At 34.7% G+C, this 21,484-nt stretch overlaps 1 protein-coding gene across 1 annotated transcript; it reads left to right on the top strand.

Annotated features, from left to right (window-relative positions):
* Positions 1-5,024: 5,024 nt before the first annotated feature.
* On the top strand, positions 5,025-9,287 carry LOC132805403 (uncharacterized; the record flags this gene model as incomplete). The annotated part of the gene is made up of 7 exons (XM_060820313.1): positions 5,025-5,974; positions 6,074-6,435; positions 6,562-6,603; positions 7,012-7,568; positions 7,659-8,075; positions 8,316-8,352; positions 8,941-9,287. Coding segments are annotated over 7 exons (2,712 nt in total), but the record flags the coding sequence as incomplete, so codon positions are not given.
* Between the last annotated feature and the right edge of the window lie 12,197 nt (positions 9,288-21,484).

The following is a 21,484-nucleotide window of genomic DNA, read 5'->3' as shown; positions in this document are numbered from 1 at the left end:
TCATCATCCTTATTCCTTGCTGGTCTCCCACGAATTGGCCTTCCTTGATAAGCAAAAATATCATCTACTCCCTCTTCAAAATCAGCTACAAAGTTACCTTCCTCGAATTCTTCTCTAGGTCAATCACGGCCTCCTCAACCTCAACCTCGGCAACCATGTGCATCTAACATTGGATTCAGCCCAGCTTGTGATGTTTCTAACCCATCCATCCTTTGATCTAGGTGATCAAAGTGAGTATTCATTTGCTGTAATTGCTCCATGAGTGCCATCATGTCCGTGTGCTCACCTCTACTTCCCGAAGCTCGGGAATTACCCTTAAATCCTATCGATTCCTCTTCATTAATTCTTAATGGTGCATGATATGAACCTAGGATGACCTGCTCCTAAACCTGTATTATATTAGCCCGGATCTAATTATGTTCAAGTTCTAATGGTCACCTCAACCCCTAACCAAGCTGTGATTAGAAACCTTGGTATAATAAAGACGTCCCAATAGATGATGGATATCCTATTGATAAGTCAAACAAAAACACTCATTCACTAATGGTGTTTTAGGTGTTCAAAAGAACAAAGAGAAATTCAATCTCACAAAATAATTTTCTGTATAAAATTCAAAGTTGATTTCTCATTGAAAATAATCTTATAAAAAGGCTAAAATTACAAAGAAAAAGCCCTAAAAAGTTAATTCAAAGCTAAACACAAAGTGTTGAGAAAAAGAAAGTAGAGAAAAGGAAAGTGCCTAATTTTTCTTAGTTTCCTAAACTAATTTGGATTATTTAATTTGAATTAGGAATTAATTAATTTGCAGTTGAAATACTAAAATAATAACTTTCATAAACTTATTTGTCCAGCAAATAAATAAATAAAAATAAAAATAAAAGACTAATTTCCTAAAACGAAAAGTCAAAATCAAATTAGGAAACTAGTTGACTAGTTTGACTACTAAGGTATCTTTGACCAATCTCTAGCTTTTTGGGGCTCCAAATTAGCTTCCATATGCCTTATAGGATGCCAAATATGATTAATAATGATTCACACATGTTGGCCCTTGATTGGAATAAGTCAACAAGAAGAAAAGTCAAAATCAGCGGCAAAACAGCACATTTTCGGCCAAATTGAGAGGCTGTCAGTACAAATCCTTTTTAGATGCTTTTGATTCTACCTTGGCTAGATTCCATGTCCTCTTAATGATATTCATTGATTTCATGAAGTTTTGGAACCATTCATTGCTGCCCAGAGCCTAAATTTGTACGAAAATAGCTACTCGGGTCCGTATCGGTCTCCACCGCTTGGAGGCTTAAAACGGGTCTTGTATCTTCAGATATTGTCATGCCCTCTAGAGATTGAATCATGCCATGAATAAATCCAGAAAATTTATTCTTAAATCTCTTAACTTGTGCCATAGTGATTGGCCCCATCTTTATTTGTATAGGACCTGTACCCCAGCCTGTAATCAGTTGAACAGGCACGGGTGGAATCACATCATTCCCCTCCTCTTGAAAAGGATTTTTCCTCAAATCAAATTCATCACCTGCAGCAAAAGAAGATAATTCAGCAATATTAAATGTATCACTAACATTATACTCACCCAGTAAGTTAAGTTTGTAAGCATTTTCAATAATCTGCTCAAAAACTTGAAAAGGTCCATCCACGCACGGCATAAGCTTTAACTTCCTTTGTTTTGGAAACCTTTCCTTTCGTAAGTGCAACTAAATCAAATCTCCTGGGTCAAACACCATGACAACAAAATATAAAAATACATGCTCATTATGGCAAAAATTACACTTTTTAAATTTAGTAAATAATCTCTTCTTAATTTTCAAATTGCCACAGAGTTAAGCTCTCAACAATGCAGATAAAGTTCTAAACAACAAAAGCATCTTTAAATAAGCATCTTTATACTTCATGACCAGCAATGGTTTCTTACTCAAGATGGATTTATTAACATCCCCAAAACTAAAATAAAAATTTTTTATTTTTCCTTTCTTTTCTTTCTTTTCCTTTATCACTCATGGTTTCATTGAATTTTGCATCACACTCGGCTGCTTCTCCAAGTTTCTCACTCTTGGGTTTATTATAATTTTTCCACTCAACCTAGGTTTTAGAGGATTTACCTTGGACAGCAAGCTCACCTTTTCCCTCTTGAATGGATGGTGGAACCGTTGGTTCCATACTAGCCTTCTCTTTGAGCCTTTCGGCTTCCCTCCATTGTTGCATTTGTAGTTAGTGTCTAAAAACCTCCTTCAGGGTCAATGGCTCCAGCTTAACCTTCTTACCTTTAAATCTAAAAATAATACAATTCTCTCGACTATAATGAGTAGCATCTTTATCAAATTGCCATGGTCTATTGATGCGAATCCACCCGAGACAGCTCGACCAACAACCCGCTGGGGTGCTGACCCATTACAAATGAAGGTGGGGCCGATCACTAGGGCCCAAGCCAAGAAGTTCAAGGACAATCTTGCTGTCTTCATACAAGGAATAAGTCATAGTCAATAGGGGTTGGCCATATCTAAAGAACAAAGGCCTGTTTTACTCATACAAGCAATAGAAGCCAAAACGGGGTCGGGTGACGTTTTTGGTAACAATAAAGAGGCCGGGTTGTATGAATTGGAACCCCATCTTTATGGGTTTAATTTATATGGAGGATGAGTCATAGAAACCAGCCTAAGCAGCTTCAAAGCCAACCAACAAGGAGGTTTGCGCACAAGGAGAAGGAAAGGCCGGATTTGCTGTATTCTTCGCGGGCTTTACTGTATTTTACTGTATTAGCCTTTTCTCTTACTTCCAAGCAAGGGCAACGTGAGGAACTTCACAATAAGCTTATTTGGCATCCTAAAAAGCATATTGAAGCTGATTTGGAGCTCACTTGGGTCAAAGAATTGGTCAAAGTCAATGTAGTCAAAAAGCTAGTATTTTAGTTTCCTAATTTTATTCTACTTTTTGTTTTAGGAAACTACCATTATTTTTAGTTCCTATTTATTTATTTTCTGGACAAATAAGATTAGGAAAGTTATTATTTTATTATTTTCTTTGTAAATTAATTAATTCCTAAGTCAAAATAAAGGAATTAATTAATCCAAATTAGATTAGGAAAAGGAAAGTTTCGGCCAAGGTAGAATTCTTCATTGAGTGGCCGGTTTTTCCTAGGGTTTTTAGGGTTTATTTTGTTTCTCTCAAAACCTATTTAAAGGCTTATTTTTCATTAATAAGATAACTTTAAACTTTGATTTGATTAAAAAAATACTTGTGAGATTAATTATCTCTTTGTTCTTTGAGAACACCTAAAACACCATTAGAGAATTGGTTGTTTTAGCTTGACTTATCAATAGGTTTTCCATCCCCTATTGTGGCGTCTACATTATAACAAGGATTCTAACCACAGGTTGGTTAGGGGTTGAGGTCCATTCCATTAGAACTTGAACTTAATTAAAGATCCAGGCTAATATAATACGGGTTTAGGAGCAGGTCGTCCTAGGTTCGTATCATTTGGTATCAAAGCTAAATTTTGTTCAGGTTTGATCTATCTTTATTTGCTTTATTTCTTTTTGTGTTATTCTGCAATTTTAGCATTAGGTTAAGGTTGCATCCATCCTATACACGTTCAGCATCTTAAAAAAAAAAAAATTTAATTCCTAGTTGAATTAGGATTTCTTAGTTTTATCGTATTTTTGTTTCCTAGTTTGTTGGTTGTCTTTTATCATTGTTCTTGTTAATTTGGTTTTTGTTGATTTTTCTTTGCTGTTTTAGTCTTAAATATTTGCATTCATATATTCACAAAAAAAGAAAAAAAAAAAAAGGAGTTTGCGGCAACATTTAAAAAAAAAAAAAACTGCACATTCTGTTTATTTGGAGGTCACGGGTTTGGTGTTTGTTTTGGAGTTGGAATTGCAATTTTGGTAATTATTCTTGCTACTGCAGTTGTTTGTGTTCTGTGAGTGAAAAAAAAAAAAGGAAGAGGTAAAGTCGAATAAAAAAAAAAAAAAATTCAGTTTGTTGGAGTTTGATTTGTTTGCTGGAAATTGTTGGAGCTGCTGGTTTTTGATTATTTATTCAATATTTGAGTTGCTGGGAAATTATTTTTGCTGCTGGATATTTGGATTTTGGGTGTTTAAATTTTTTGGATTAAAATTAGTTAAAGGAATTGATACAAAAACTTGAATTACAAAGAACAACAACCAACAACTATTCTATATTTTTGTTCTCTTTGATTCTTGTTCGTATTTGAATTTCTTTTTCTGGATTTTTATTCTTGAACTCATAATCTACTACCATCTGGTGCAGTTTTCAAAAATTCCAATGTTTTCCCATTATTTTGTGTTTTCTTGTCTAGAAAGCCGAAAAATTAGGATTTGTTGGATTCTTTCGGTATTGCCTACTTTTTGCTACTGTTTTGTTGATAAGTTTAATTAAAACATACTAGTGATCTAATTGCTGTTTTGTGGGTGTTTTAATTAGAACTTTGAGATAATTCATTGAGTGGAAAAAGGCAAGAGTGTGTGAGCTTAAAAGAGGGTAAAAGCCGAAACTAGTGTGCAAACACGAGTGTCGAGACCTTGTTTGAGTAAAACAGGTGAGGGAGTGAATATTGTGAGGATTTATTTTATTTTTGTTGTATTTTACTAACATGGCAGATTCTAGAATAAGAAGAGGGGATCCACCCTTGAGGATCAATGAGGAAGAGTCCGTAGCATTTCATGGCGATGACCGAGCTACCGGAAGTGGAGACCAAGTGGACTTGAGAACTATTTTGGAATCAATACAGCGGACGAGTGCTCAATTTGAGCATGTAAATAAAGAGTGGGAAGATTAGAAGCCTCACAAGGAAGGCCGAATACAAGAAATAGGCAAGAATTCCATGGAGGACGAGGCCGAGGACGAGGAGGTCGCGAGAGGCCGAGAGAGGATTTGATGAGGAGCCATTGGACGGTGACTTTGAGGAAGGTATGGACAAAACCTTTGCTGTCCAAGATAGAGCTGGCCGTGGGAGATATAGGAGGGAGGATACAGATGAAGATTTGGGAAATATCAAGGTTAATATCCCACCTTTTATGGGTAAAAGTGATCCTGAAGCTTATTTGGAGTGGGAAGAGAAAATGGAGATGATTTTTCACTGCCACAACTATTCGGAAGGTAAGAAGGTGAAGATGGCAGCAATGGAGTTTGGCCATTATGCACTCCAATGGTGGATAAATGAGCAAAGCACCCAAAGGATGGTTGGTGAAGACTTAATTACAACATGGCGACAAATGAAAGGAGTCATGAGGAAGCGGTTTGTGCCATCCCATTACCAAAGGTTGCTGCATCAAAGGCTTCAATCTTTGTCTCAAGGAAGTAGGTCCGTGGAGGATTATTACAAAGAGATGGAGATGTTAATGATGAGGTTAAACATGAGGGAGGATAGGGAGGCAACAATGGCAAGATTTCTTGGAGGGTTAAACCGTGACATTGCCAACCAACTTGAATTACAACAATACTTGGAATTGGAGGAGATGTTGCATGTAGCCATTAAACTTGAGAACCAATTCAAGAGGAGGGGTGTTAGTACACGGTTTGGAGGAGTTTCTAGCAGTGGAAGGACAAGTTCAAGTGGCTGGAAAAATAATTCCACTTATGAAAACAAGTTGAGGCCGAAATTAGGAGAAGAATCAACCAACCGGCCAAGAAGAGAGGTCAATACCGAATCTGTCCAAGCATTTAGAGGTGAGATAAAATTTGATCCTAAACCTCAAAAATCTAGAGAAATAATTTTTTTTAAGTGCCAAGGAAGAGGACACATATCCAGCCAATGCCCAAATAGAAGAATCATGGTATTAAAGGGTGATGGTGAGTTGGAATCCGCAAGTGAAGAAAGTGGGGCTGAAACCGAGCAAGAGGAGGCTTGTAATGAAGATGAAACCGAACCTGTAGATGCATCTAATGCCGAGTTAAGCTTGGTTTCAAGGAGAGTACTTGCTGTCTACAAGGATGAAGAGCAGATACAAAGAGAAAATATCTTCCACACTCGCTGCGAAATACAAGGTAAAATTTGTAGCATGATTATAGATAGTGGGAGTTGTACTAATGTGATAAGTAATCTTGTAGTTGATAAATTAGGTTTGAAAATAATTAAACATCCAGAACCTTATAGATTACAATGGCTTAATGATAGTGGTGAGATGAAAGTAAACAAACAAGCCAAAGTAAAATTTAATATAGGTAGATATGAGGATGTAGTTTTATGTGATATTGTACCTATGATTGCTGGACATATACTATTAGGTAGACCATGGCAATTTGATAAAGATGCTACTCATTTTGGTCGAGAAAATAGTATTGTTTTCAGGTTTAAAGGGAAGAAGATCAAGCTGGAACCATTATCTCCTAAAGAGGTTTACAAGGACCAATTACAAATGCAACAAAGGAGAGAAGCCGAAAAGCTCAAGGAAAAAGCAAGCATGGCACCAACGGCTTCACCATCCATTCAAGAAGGTAAGATTGAGGTTGCTGACCAAGGTAAGGGTTCTAAGGTTCATATTGAGTGGAAAGACCAAGAAAAAGCTGAGATAGGGGTGAGAAAAGAGAGCAAACCCGAGAGCATACAAAATCCGGAACTTTCCGCCAATGAGAGCCAAACCGAGGGAAGAAAAAGAAAAGAAAGAAAAGAGAGGAAAAACCAGAATTTTTATTTGAGTTTAGGGGATATTAATAAGGTCATTGAGTGTAAGAAACCTTTGCTGGTCATGCTTTACAAAGAAAATTATTTTAATGATCAAACTAACTTTGAAGAACTTGAATTGCCAAGTTCAATGGTTTCTCTTTTGAAGGAATTTGGAGATGTCTTTCCAAGTGAGATTCCAAGTGGACTACCACCTATTCGAGGGATAGAACATCAAATTGACTTTGTTCCAGGGGCTGCCATACCAAATAGACCAGCTTATAGGAGCAATCCCGAAGAAACAAGTGATTTGCTTGATAAAGGATATATTCGTGAGAGTTTAAGTCCATGTGCTGTTCCTGTTTTGTTGGTACCTAAAAAGGATGGTTCTTGGAGAATGTGTGTTGATTGTAGAGCTATAAATAATATTACCATCAAATATAAACATCCCATTCCTAGATTAGATGATATGCTTGATGAATTGCATGGTGCTTGCATGTTTACAAAAATTGATCTTAGGAGTGGTTATCACCAAATTAGGATGAAAGAAGGTGATGAATGGAAAACCGCATTCAAAACTAAATATGGACTGTATGAATGGTTAGTTATGCCTTTTGGATTATCCAATGCACCTAGTACTTTCATGAGGCTTATGAATCATGTAATGCGTCCATTTATTGGTAAATTTGTGGTTGTTTATTTTGATGACATTTTAATATATAGCCGAAATTTAGATGACCATGTGGATCAACTTAGGCAAGTTTTGCAAGTTCTTAGAAAGGAAAGATTATTTGCTAACATTAAAAAATGTGACTTTTGCAAAGAAGAGCTTGTGTTTCTAGGTTTTGTAGTAAGTGCTGCAGGAATCAAAGTTGATCAAGCTAAGGTGAAGGCAATCCAAGAGTGGCCGGTTCCTACTTCCATTACCCAAGTGAGGAGCTTTCATGGCTTGGCAAGTTTTTACCAAAGATTTGTCAAGGATTTTAGTACCATAGCAGCACCATTGAATGAAGTTGTCAAGAAGAATGTTGGCTTCAAATGGGGGGAAGTACAAGAAAAATCTTTTAATTTGTTGAAAGAAAAATTGTGTAATGCACCTTTGTTAGTTTTGCCAAATTTTTCTAAGACTTTTGAAATTGAGTGTGATGCTTCGGGTGTAGGTATTGGAGCTGTTTTAATGCAAGAAGGAAGGCCCATAGCCTACTTTAGTGAAAAATTGAATGGAGCTGCCCTAAACTACCCGACTTATGACAAGGAGATGTATGCTTTGGTGAGGGCTTTGGAGACGTGGCAGCATTATCTTATGCCAAAGGAGTTTGTGATTCATACGGATCATGAGTCTTTGAAGCATATCAAGGGACAAGGAAAGCTCAACCGAAGACATGCTAAGTGGATTGAGTTTATTGAAACATTTCCATATGTGATCCGCTACAAAAAAGGTAAGGAAAATGTGGTTGCCGATGCATTATCCCGAAGGTATGTGCTCTTTTCTACTTTAGATGCTAGATTGCTTGGATTTGAACAATTGAAAGAACTTTATGAGCATGATAGTGACTTTGGAGAAATTTTTAGAACCTGTTTGAAACATGGATTTAATAAATTTTACATATTTGAGGGATATTTGTTTAAGGAAAACAAACTTTGTGTGCCTAATTGTAGTATAAGGGAATTATTGGTTCGGGAAGGACATGGGGGTGGTTTAATGGGTCATTTTGGTATTTTAAAGACTTTATCCTTGCTGCAAGAACATTTTTATTGGCCTAACATGAGGAGAGATGTTGAGAGAATTTGTGAAAGATGTGTGAAGTGCCGAAAAACAAAATCAACATTGAAACCGCATGGATTGTATAAGCCTTTGCCGATTTCTACCTATCCTTGGATAGATTTGTCTATGGATTTTATTCTTGGGTTGCCTAGGTCAAGGACAGGTAAGGATTCAATATTTGTTGTAGTAGATAGGTTTTCTAAGATGGCACATTTTATTGCATGTAATAAAACTGATGATGCATCCAACATTGCTAATTTATTTTTCAAGGAAATTGTGAGATTGCATGGAATGCCAAAAACTATTGTGTCGGATAGGGATGCTAAGTTCTTAAGCTATTTTTGGAAAACATTGTGGGCTAAATTAGGTACTAAGCTTTTATTTTCAACTACTTGTCATCCACAAACTGATGGACAAACCGAAGTAGTAAATAGAACCTTGTCTGCATTGTTGAAAGCATTAATTAGTAGAAATTTAAGGACTTGGGAAGAATGTTCGCCACATGTTGAATTTGCATATAATAGGTCTTTACATTCAGCAACTAAATTTACTCCATTTGAAATTGTTTATGGTTTTAATCCTTTGACTCCATTAGATTTAACACCTTTGCCTTTAAGTGAGCGTGCTAATCTAGATGGAAAACAAAAAGTTGATTTTGTAAGGCAGATTCATGAGAAAACCCGAGCAAACATTGAGAGGAGGACCGAGCAATATGCAAGGGTGGCTAATCAAGGCAGAAAATCAATGGTGTTTGAACCTGGAGATTGGGTGTGGCTGCATTTAAGGAAAGAAAGATTCCCCGAACAAAGGAAATCAAAACTCATGCCGAGGGGTGATGGACCTTTTCAAGTTTTGGAGAGGATAAACGACAATGCTTACAAGCTTGATCTACCGGGTGAGTATAATGTTAGTGCTTCCTTTAATGTTGCTGATTTATCTCCTTTTTCTGCAGGTGATGATTTCGATTTGAGGACAAATCCTTTTCAAGAGGAGGAGAATGATGCGAATCCACCCGAGACAGCTCGACCAACAACCCGCTGGGGTGCTGACCCATTACAAATGAAGGTGGGGCCGATCACTAGGGCCCAAGCCAAGAAGTTCAAGGACAATCTTGCTGTCTTCATACAAGGAATAAGTCACAGTCAAGAGGGGTTGGCCATATCTAAAGAACAAAGGCCTGTTTTACTCATACAAGCAATAGAAGCCAAAACGGGGTCGGGTGATGTTTTTGGTAACAATAAAGAGGCCGGGTTGTATGAATTGGAACCCCATCTTTATGGGTTTAATTTATATGGAGGATGAGTCATAGAAACCAGCCAAAGCAGCTTCAAAGCCGACCAACAAGGAGGTTTGCGCACAAGGAGAAGGAAAGGCCGGATTTGCTGTATTCTTCGCGGGCTTTACTGTATTTTACTGTATTAGCCTTTTCTCTTACTTCCAAGCAAGGGCAACGTGAGGAACTTCACAATAAGCTTATTTGGCATCCTACAAAGCATATTGAAGCTGATTTGGAGCTCACTTGGGTCAAAGAATTGGTCAAAGTCAATGTAGTCAAAAAGCTAGTATTTTAGTTTCCTAATTTTATTCTACTTTTTGTTTTAGGAAACTACCATTATTTTTAGTTTCTATTTATTTATTTTCTGGACAAATAAGATTAGGAAAGTTATTATTTTATTATTTTCTTTGTAAATTAATTAATTCCTAATTCAAAATAAAGGAATTAATTAATCCAAATTAGATTAGGAAAAGGAAAGTTTCGGCCAAGGTAGAATTCTTCATTGAGTGGCCGGTTTTTCCTAGGGTTTTTAGGGTTTATTTTGTTTCTCTCAAAACCTATTTAAAGGCTTATTTTTCATTAATAAGATAACTTTAAACTTTGATTTGATTAAAAAAATACTTGTGAGATTAATTATCTCTTTGTTCTTTGAGAACACCTAAAACACCATTAGAGAATTGGTTATTTTAGCTTGACTTATCAATAGGTTTTTCATCCCCTATTGTGGCGTCTACATTATACCAAGGTTTCTAACCACAGGTTGGTTAGGGGTTGAGGTCCATTCCATTAGAACTTGAACTTAATTAAAGATCCGGGCTAATATAATACGGGTTTAGGAGCAGGTCGTCCTAGGTTCGTATCATCTATCTAATAGAATATGTCCGCATGCATAGGTACAACATCACACAAAACAACATTCACATATTTATCTATGCTAAATTTTACTTTGTCTCATTTATTCACTTCCATCTCACCACTATTATTAAGCCATTGTAATCTATATGATTCTAGATGTTTAATATTTGTTAAGCCTAATTTATCAACTACAATGTTACTAATCACATTTGTACAACTTCCACTATCAATAATCATACTACAAATCTTACCTTAGATTTCACATTGGGTGTGGAAAATGTTTTCTCTTTGAACTTGGTCCTCATCATTGTATACAGTAAGTACTCTCCTAGAAACCAAGTTTAATTTGGCATTGGATGCATGGAGTGTCTTGGCTTCATCTTCAAGTTCTTCCTCTCCTTGTTCGGTCTCATACTCACTTTCTTCACTTTCCGACTTTAGCTCACCATTGCCTTTTAACACCATGATTCTTCTATTCGGGCATTGGCTAGTGATGTGTCATCATCCTTGGCACTTAAAACAAATAATTTCTCTAGATCTTGAAGGTTTAGGATCAGATTTTACCTCATTCTTTGGTGCTTGGACAGATTTGGCTTTGGATTCCCTTTTTGACTGATTTGAACTTTCTTGTCCAACTTTTGGCTTCGGCTTGTTTTCAAAGGTAGGATTGTTTCTCCAGCCACTTGGATTTGATCTTCTGCTGTTGGAAACACCTCCAAACCGTGAGTGTACACCCCTCCTCTTGAATTGATGCTCTAATTTAATAGCCACATGCAACATCTCCTCCAATTCCACATATTGTTGCAATTATAGTTGAATGGCTATTTCATGAGTCAAACCACCAAGAAACCTTGCCGTGGTTGCTTCTCTATCTTTATTCATACTTAACCTCATCATAAGCGTCTCCATCTCCTTGTAATAATCCTCCACGACCTAGTTCCTTGAGATAAAGATTGAAGTCTTTGATGCAGCAACCTATGTTAGTGTGATGGTACGAATCGCTTCCTCATGGCTCCTTTCACTTGTAGCCATGTAGTGATCAAGTCATTACCTACTCTCCTTTGGGTCTTTTGCTCATTGGTCCACCATTGGAGTGCATAATGGCTAAATTCCATTGCTGCCAATTTCATCTTCTTAGCCTCCAAATAGTTATGGCAATGGAAGATCATCTCCATACGCTCTTCCCATTCCAAGTAAGCTTCCGGGTCACTTTTTCCCATGAATGGTGGAATGTTTACCTTGATGTTGTCAAGATCATCATATGCCTCCTCTCTCCTATGCCTCCCATGGCCTAGCCTCTCTTGGAAAGCAAGTGTTTCATCCATGGAACTCTTGCCTCAAATTCGGTCCACTATTCGATATTTCTATTCTATCCATCCTTTGATTTATGTGATCAAATTGAGCATTCATCTTCTGTAATTGTTCCATTACAGCCTTAATGTCTGTTTGCTCACCACTTCCCGTAGCTCAGGAATCACCATGGAATCCTACGGATTCTTCTTCATTAATTCTTAGTGGTGGATCTCCTGTCCTCAACCTTGAATATGCCATGTTAGTATAAATAATGCAAAATAAAATAAATTCTCACCAAAAATCACTCCCTCATGTGTTTCACTCAATCAAGGTCTCGACACTCGTGTTTTCACACTAGCTTCGGCTTTTACCCTCTTTTAAGCCCACACACTCTTGTCTTTTTCCACTCAAAGAACTCTCTCAAAGTTCTAATTAAAACACCCATAAAACAGTAATTAGATCACAAGTATGTTTTAATTAAACTTATCAGCAAAACAGTAGCAAAAAGAAAGTAATACCGAATGAATTTGAAATACCAAAATTTTGACTTTTCTAGGCATAATATGGCAAATTACAAGAAAGTTTTGGAATCAATAAGAATTGGACTAGATGGTAAGAAATTAAAGGTTCAAGAATAAAAATTTAGAAAAAGAATTTCAAACTCAAACAAGAATCAATTCGAACAAAATTAAAGAGTAGTGTTGGTTGTTGTTCTTGTAATTCTAGTTTTGTATCAATTCTTTTAACTAATTTTAATCCAAATAATTTAAGCACCCAAAATTCAAATATCCAGCAAAAAAAATAATTCTCCAGCAACTCCAAATATTGAATAAATAATCAACAAAACAGCAGCTCCAAGAAATTTCCAGCAACATATTTCAACACTAAATTCAACAAACCGAAATTCTTTTTTTTATTCGAATTTTTCTTCTTCTTTTTTTTACTTTTTTTTTTTTTTACTCACAGAATATAAGACAACTGCAATAGCAAGAATCAACACTAAAATTGCAATTCCAACACCAAACAATCACCAAACTTGTGACCTCCCAAACAAAATTACAACTTGTGCAGTTTTTTTTTTAATATCTGTTCGGCTTTTCTTTTTTTTCTTTTTCTTTTTTTTTGAATATATGAATGCAAATATTTAAGATTAAACAGAAAATAAAAATCAACAAAAACAAAAATTAACAAGAATAATGATGAAAAACAACTAACAAACTAGGAAGCAACAATACGATAAAAACTAGGAAACCTAATTTAACTAGGAATGATATTTTTTTTCCCTTTTTTTTTTTTTTTTGATATGCAGAACGTGTATGATGATATAAGCAACCTTAAACTAATGCTAAAATTTCAACATAACACAAAAACAAAGAAAGTAAATAAAGATAGATCAAACCTGAACAAATTTGGCTTTGATACCAAATGATATGAATCTAAGACAACCTGCTGTTAAACCCATATTATATTAGTCCGAATCTAATTATGTTCAAGTTCTAATGGTCACCTCAACTCCTAACCAACCTATGATTAGAAATCTTGGTATAATGAAGATGCCACAATAGGTGATGGACATTTTATTGATAAGTCAAACTAAAACACTCATTCACTAATGGTGTTTTAGGTGTTCAAAAGAACAAAGAGAAATTCAATCTCACAAAATAATTTTCTATATAAAATTCAAGATTGATTTCTCATTAAAAATAATCTTTTAAATAGGCTAAGATTACAAATAAAAAGCCCTAAAAAATTAATTCAAATCCAGACACGAAGTGTTGAGAAAAATAAAGTAGAGAAAAGGAAAGTGCCTAATTTTTCTTAGTTTCTTAAGCTAATTTGGATTAATTAATTTAAATTAGGAATTAATTAATTTGAAATTGAAATACTAAAATAATAAATTTTGTAAATTTATTTTTCCAGAAAATAAATAAATAAAAATCAAAATAAAAGACTAATTTCCTAAAATGAAAAGTCAAAATCAAATTAGAAAACTAGTTGACTACTTTGACTACTAAGGTATCTTTGACCAATCTCCAGCTTGTTTGGGTTCCAAATCAGCTTCCATATGCCATCTAGGATGCCAAATATGATTAATAATGATTCCCACACGTTGGCCCTTGACTGGAATAAGTCAAACAGGAAGAAAAGTCAAAACCAACAGCAAAACAGCACATTTTCGGCCAAATTGAGAGGTTGTCCGTACAAATCCTTTTTAGATGATTTTGATTCTACCTTGGCTGGATTCCATGTCCTCTTAATGATATTCATTGAGTTCAGGAAGTGATGGAACCATTCATTGCTTCCCAGAGCCTAAATTTGCACGAAAATAGCTACCCGGGTCCGTATCGGTCTCCACCACTTGGAGGCTTAAAACGGGTCTTGTATCTTCAGGTATTGTCATGCCCTCTTGAGATTGAATCATTTCATAAATAAATCCAGCCAATTTTTCCTTAAATCTATGAAGTTGTGCCCTAGTGATTGGCCCTATCTTTATTTGTATAGGACCCGTACCCCAGTGGCTAATCAGTTGAACGGACATGGGTGGAATCAGTCATGTTAGTATGAATAACACAAAAATAAAATATATCCTTACCAAATTCACTCTCGCACGTGCTTCACTCAAACAAGGTCTCAACACTCGTGTTTGACATTATTTTTGGCTTTTAAGCCTCTTTTAAGCTCACACCCTCGTGCATTTTTTCACTCAAACAGTTAACTCAAAGTTCTAATTAAAATACACTGAAACAGAAACTAGATCGTAAGTGTACCTTAATTTAAACTTATCAATAAAACAGCAACTAAATCAAACAAATATCGAGTGGAATGAAAATACCTATTCTCGGTTTTTCCAAGCAAAAATAAGGTAAATCAATAAGCAAACTTTAGGAATGAATTTAAAGCTGCCAGAATATTAATGAACCAATAATTCAAGGATAAAATACAGAGAAAGAAATTCAAACGAACAAGAATCAAGCCGAACAAAAATATAGGATAGTTGTTGGTTTTTATTCTTTGTAATTCAAGTTTTGTATCAAATCCTTCAATTAATTTTAATCCAAATAATTTTGCACTCAAAAATACAAATATCCAACAACAAAATTGGATTTGTAGCAACTCCAAATATTGAATAAATAAGCAACAACTCAGTAGCTCTAACAAATTTCCAGCAGACAAATTTAACTACAAATTTCAACAAACCGTTTTTTTTTTTTTTTTTTTGGCTCACAAATATGATCTCAATTGTAGTAACAAGAATTAACAAGTAAATTGCAATTTCAACACCAAATACCTACCAAACTCGAGACCACACAATGCAAAGTTTGCAAAATTTTTGAATTTTGCATTTGTTGCCTCAAACACACTTCTTTTCTTTTTCTTTTTTCTTTTTTCTTTTTTTTTTATGTATGAATGAAATTAAATAAGATTAAAGCAGCAAATAAAAATCAACAAATAACCAAATTAACAAGAACAATGATGAAAAACAACCAACAAACTAGGAAGCAAAAATACGGTAAAACAAGGAAACCTAATGCGACTAGGAATAGATTTTTTTTTTAATAATATACAGAACATGTATGACAAAGAAATAAGCTTAACCTAATGTTCAAATTGTAGAATAATACAAAAACAAAATAAAACAAATAAGATAGATCAAACCTGAACAAAATTCGACTCTGAGACGAAATGATACGAATCTAGGTCGACTCGCGCCTAAACCCATATTATATTAGCCCTATCTTAATTCAGTTTAAGTTCTTATGCGAAAACCTTAACCCCTAAGCAACCAATTATTAGAAACCTTGGTATAATGAAGACACCAAAATAAGTGATGGAAATCCTATTGATAAGTTAAAACTAAAACACTCACTCTCTAAAGGTGTTTTAGGTGTTCAAGAAGAACAAAGAGAATTTTATCTCACAATTAATTTTGTGAATAATATGTAAGCTAATTTCTCATTGAAAATAGGCCTTTAAATAGGCTTTGAATGAACAAATAAAACCCTAAAAGGATTAGGAAATTTCGGCCAACATAGAATCAAATTAGGAAATTACCTAATTTTACAGCCTTTCCGAATCTAATTTATATTAATTAATTCCTTGATTTTGAAAAAGGAATTAAGTTATTTACAATCAAAACAATAAAATAATCAATTTCCTAAGTTAATTTTTCTAGAAAAATAATTAAATAAAACCAAAATAAAAGCTAATTTCCTAAAACAAAAAGTCAAAATCAAATTAGAAAACTAATTGACTATCTTTTTGACTAAGCTATCTTTGACCAATCTTTGACCATTTTAAGCTCCAAATCAACTTCCATGTGCCTTTTAGGATCCCAAATATGATTAATAATGATCCCCACACGTTGCCTCTTGATTGGAATAAGCCAAACTTGCTTGAACAAGAAGAAAAGTCAAAGTCAGTGGCTAAACAGCACATTTTCTGCCAAATTGAGATGTTGTCCATACAAGCTGGTTTTAAGTTCTTTCGATTCTACCTAGACATGACTCCATGGCCTCTTGGTGATATCCATTGAATCGAAGAAGTGTTGGATCCATTTGTTGCTGCTCAGAGTCCATATTTGCACTAAAACAGCTATCCCGGTCCGTAACTGCTTCCACCACTTGAATGCTCAAAACAGGCTTTGTATCTTCAGGTATTGACAAGCCTTTTTGAGAATTGATTATCCTTGTATAAAATCAGCTAGATTGTCCTTAAATCTCTTGGCTTGAGCCTTAGTGATTGGCCCGGTCTTCATCCATAATGGATCAGCACCCCAATGGGTTGTCAGTTGTTCGTGTTCGGGCGGATTCTCATCACATTGTATGGGAGACAATGTCGAACTCCATTTTGTTGGAATGAGATGGGTGAAAGAAAATTTCTAGGCCCTGAGATTGTACAAGCCATAGTGGACAAGGTTGATATTATACGTGCCAAATTGAAAGCAGCTTAGGATAAGCAAAAAAGCAATGTGGATGTGCGTAGAAAGGATCTCGAGTTTGAGGTTGGTGATCGAGTATTCTTGAAGCTCTCTCCTTGGAAGGGTTTAGTATGCTTTGGAAAGAAAAGGAAGCCAATATTGGACCGTATGAGATAGTAGAGAGGATAGATCCAGTGGCTTACAACATTGACTTGTCGGAGGAGCTTTCACGAGTCCATGATGTATTCCACATCTGCATGCCTCGTAAATATATCTCAGATCCATCACATGTGTTAGAGACATCGAAGATTGAGTTGAGGGACTACTTGTCTTATGAGGAGTAGTCAGTGCAAATTCTAAGTAGGGAAGAGGAAAAGTTTCGCAACAAGACCCATACCCTTAATGAAGGTTCTTTGGAGAAATCATCTAGTCGAGGAGGCAACTTGGGAGCAAGAGAATCAAATGCAGACTCAGTATCCTCACCTTTCCCAAAACTACGTACAAATTTCATGAATGAAATTTCTTTAAGGGCGGTAGGTTATAACAACCCATACCAAAATACCCTGTTGTATAGGTTTAACCAAATGGACTATATGTGGGTACTTGGTTGACTTTTTCAATGGTCAATATTTTTGGATTGACTGAGGTACCATTATAGAGCTCATCGATACGAGTTCATAGACTGACGGCACGTTAAATTTTGAGTGACAGATAAAAAGTTTTAGTTCTGAGAAGTTTTAGGCATCAATTTTATATTAGTGTCCCAACCAATCCCAAGTTTTTATCTGCTAATGGCCCAAAGCTCTATATAAGCCTTGGAAAGCATGCTAAACAGGAGACAAATCTTGAAATATCCGTTTTGTCCCCCAAATCCTGAGAAATTCCTCCCCAAACCTATGCATCCGAACCGGATCATTTGAACCCATTTACGGTCCAACTGAGTCATCGCCGTTTTTACCCATTCTGGCGATCCACTATATACAAGTGCCACCGTAGGATAAAGCCCACACAGCAGTGAGCTTGGCCGTGAAATTTCACGGCGAATGACTTATAGACGCACCCAGATTGGACCGGCGAAGTTCACAGTGGCCGATGAGGTGGGTCACCGAATTTTCATATATTCTAGCCATTCTAGGCCGAACTATACACCCCTCTCCCCTTTTTTGGACCCTTTGAACTCATTTTCATGCTTCTTTTCCCCAGATTCTTCACTGTTTGAGAGATACGACAATGAGGAATTCGGTTGAGATTTCCACCAAGTTTTCCAACCATTGGAGGAACTTTTGGACCAAGTTTAGCACACCATTGTGTTTCTTATCTCTTGGGCTTTCCGTAGATATAAAGTTTATGGATTTTGGATGTCATTTGATAATTTTTCCATTTTTGAGCCAATTAGTAAAATATTGAATAAATTGGGATTGTGTTTGGATAAAATTGGTCTAAATTGGAGTTGGATTAGTGAAATTAGATATTATTAGGATCCATTAGAAGGTTCAATTTTGAAAGATTAGCCTTCGGGTGAAAAGCCCCAATTTTAGGTACCGGGTCCTAAGGATACGCTGTGTAATTGGACTGCTTGATATCCAATTTATGTAATTTAATAGTTGTACAAATTACTTTAAGACATTTGGTGCATACCAATGTCTTTGGTTTAGTTATTGGAGCTTGATGATTATTTTTTTATTATATTACAGACACTTGTGTTAAGTCTGAATGTGGTCCTACAGAGTAGCAAGAGTTAGCATCTACAGTACTGTGAGTGATTATATTTTTAAAATATTTTGGGTACGTAGTATAATATATATAGTTCGGTTATTTTATGTATATTTCATTTAATTTAAATGATTACTTTATGCATATATGAATATCAGCATTTACATATATGTGTTATTATTTTATGTAAATTTTGATAAGATTTTAAGTAGTTTCTAACGCTGATGAGTTCATAGTGAACTTGTGGATTATGTTATTTAAATATTTTCGTATTTAAATTGAGGTTTTAAATAATTTTGGAAATTAATTGATTTGAGAAAGCAGATTAAAAATTATATGATTTTAAGCATGTTCAGTATTTTACAATTTTATGTACATAAAATTGGTTTATGGTGATATATATATCACTATGGTATTTTTGGTTTCAGCATGAAATGATGATTTGAAATTTTTTTGAAATATTTGAATAAATAGTTGAATTTGAATATTAAATTATGATTTATGATATAGTATTGTTTGGGAAGGTATATATGATCTTACAAGATTGTTTCAAGAATATTGTATTGTTATTTTAATTGATGTACCATATAGTACCAGTGTTTCGGATCTATATTATATTATAGCGCGTGGGTTTACCATGAGCCGTGAGGTTGGATAGGTCCCGACGGTTTACAATTTCCACAATACATTTCCTATATTAAGGATCATGAGGTGGGTATATCCCACGGTTTACAGTTTGGTACATCAAGTTGTACATTGTATATGTTTTGAGTATATTGATGGTTTTCAAATATGATGGTTATTACTACACTTTCATAATTATTTTGTGAAATTGAGTTTATAATATTTTATGCTCAATATTTATATCTTGATTAAGATATTTTGTAATATTATATTGATCGTTCACTTTATACTATTGAGCATCGATTTTATGATCTTAAATTGGGGTACAAATTAGATTTCATGAAATGACTTTTAAATGGGACACTTTTTTAACAAGTAGAACAAAAGGTCTTGAAAGAAAGTTTTACGGAAATAAATTATTATTTTTTTCTATTATACTATGCTACTCACTAAGCTTTTTTTATCTCACGTTTTATTTGTTTTAAATTCGTTCCCCTAAGTCCAGACAGTTAGTAAGAGTCTACCTCGTGCATCGCTTGTTATTGCGTACTTTCCACCGCAATAGTAGTATTTGTCTTTCTCAATTTACCTTTTTCCTTTGAGACTTATTTGTATCAGTTGTTCGTCTAAATTTTACAAATACTTTTAGAATGCTCTGATCTAGTTATTGTACATAGTATCAACCGTATGTAAAGTTATGCTATTGTGGTTTTTATCTATATATTGAGGTATTATTAATATTGCTTGTGTTCGGTTGTCCATATTTTAAGTGAGATTCCATTAGATATCCTCTAGGGACTGTCCGGTAGGACTTCACTAGACAGGACCACCCAGGAGATCCCAAGAGAGTTCCTGAGGTGGATCCTGTCAGATAATGTTCCCTTTCTCCCTTTTTGTATTGTGAGACCTTTTGATGGCACTAGGTATATATTATGGTATATGGGTTTCATGAGATTGATGAATTATATCGATTTTGATAATGTCCTATGTGTTTTAAACTGTCTCCATGAAATTTTGATAACGTATTGTGACAGTCAATTTTATTTCTTTCTTTTTTTTGTGTAGAATTTGATGATTTTCGGTGAGTTTCAAAATTTTTTATATTTTATTGATAGAGACATACTCAATGAGTTTTGTGAAAATATTTTGCAAAATTGGGAAACCTTTAAAAGAAAAGAAGTAAGGCTTTGAGAGAAATAGATTTTCAAATATATATATGTGTGTGTGTGTGTGTGTACGTATATTTTCCTAAATACTGATACTCAAATGAGTTTGTCTCATGTTTTGTGTGTTTTCAATTGTTCCCCTAGGCTACTGCTGACAGGTGCCATACCACACATCCATGCATCATCATCGCATATATCCTCCCCTATCGATGTATATATTTCTTCGCTACTTTATGAACTTGTACTTAAATATATATATATATATATATTTATATACACTTTTCTTCCTTGTATCAAATATATATACTTTTAGACTCACTCTAGTGGCTTGATTAACTCTGATGTGTATAATCTCATATTCATTACTTTTTCTTTTTTCATGAAGATAGGGTCTGAGACCATTGCTTATGATATCCGAAAATACATATATTGGCAGGGACCACTGCCAGATTCCTTCTTGAACATCCAAAGTGATCCTGCCTAAAAAGCCTTATTGGATTCTCTTTTGAAAATTTAACAAACCTCCCCATAATTTGGATATAATCCAACAATACAAATATTTTTAATAGAATTCCCGTAAAATTATCAACATAAACATCAAGGGTTTCCACCCAAGATCCAAGAGAAAAAGAAAGATAATATAAAATCATACATTTTAGGTTAATCTACAAGAGACTAAAAAGGTTTATCAGAGTTCAAAGAAAAAAACATTACATCAGCAATTGAAATAATATACGAACAATGAAGATGTGTGGACATGATGTACGTAACATGTTAACTAAGGCCTAAAAGAAAAGTTTAAAAACAAAACTATGAGACAAGCTGAGTAAATAAAATACAAAGTACAATAAAAAAACTAATTAGTATCCCTTCAAAAATTTTCTCTCTCAAGATCTTACTTTCACTCTCTGAAATTTATCCTATTTTGAAAATCAATTTTTCACAAAGCCCATAATTATTCCCATAGATATAAAAGTTCATATATCGTAATAAATAACATAAATAATATCAAAAGTTTCCATAATATAAGTAAATTATTTCTATATAATATAATACAAATAAAATCCATATCTCTATATGTATAAAAAATATCTCAATATACGACATTATATCCCTGTATACCATAACCATACCAAACCTATCATATGTCCACATTTAATGTTTAAAGGTGTCGCAAACTATCAAGGGAAGAGAAAATAGTCAATATGACCCCCCAACGTCACAGAGGCTTTGTAGA

This window comes from Ziziphus jujuba, chromosome 9 (assembly GCF_031755915.1).
Source record: "Ziziphus jujuba cultivar Dongzao chromosome 9, ASM3175591v1".
Lineage (NCBI taxonomy): Eukaryota > Viridiplantae > Streptophyta > Magnoliopsida > Rosales > Rhamnaceae > Ziziphus > Ziziphus jujuba.
Note: the sequence above shows the minus strand (reverse complement) of the source record. Positions and strands in the feature narration are given on the sequence as shown.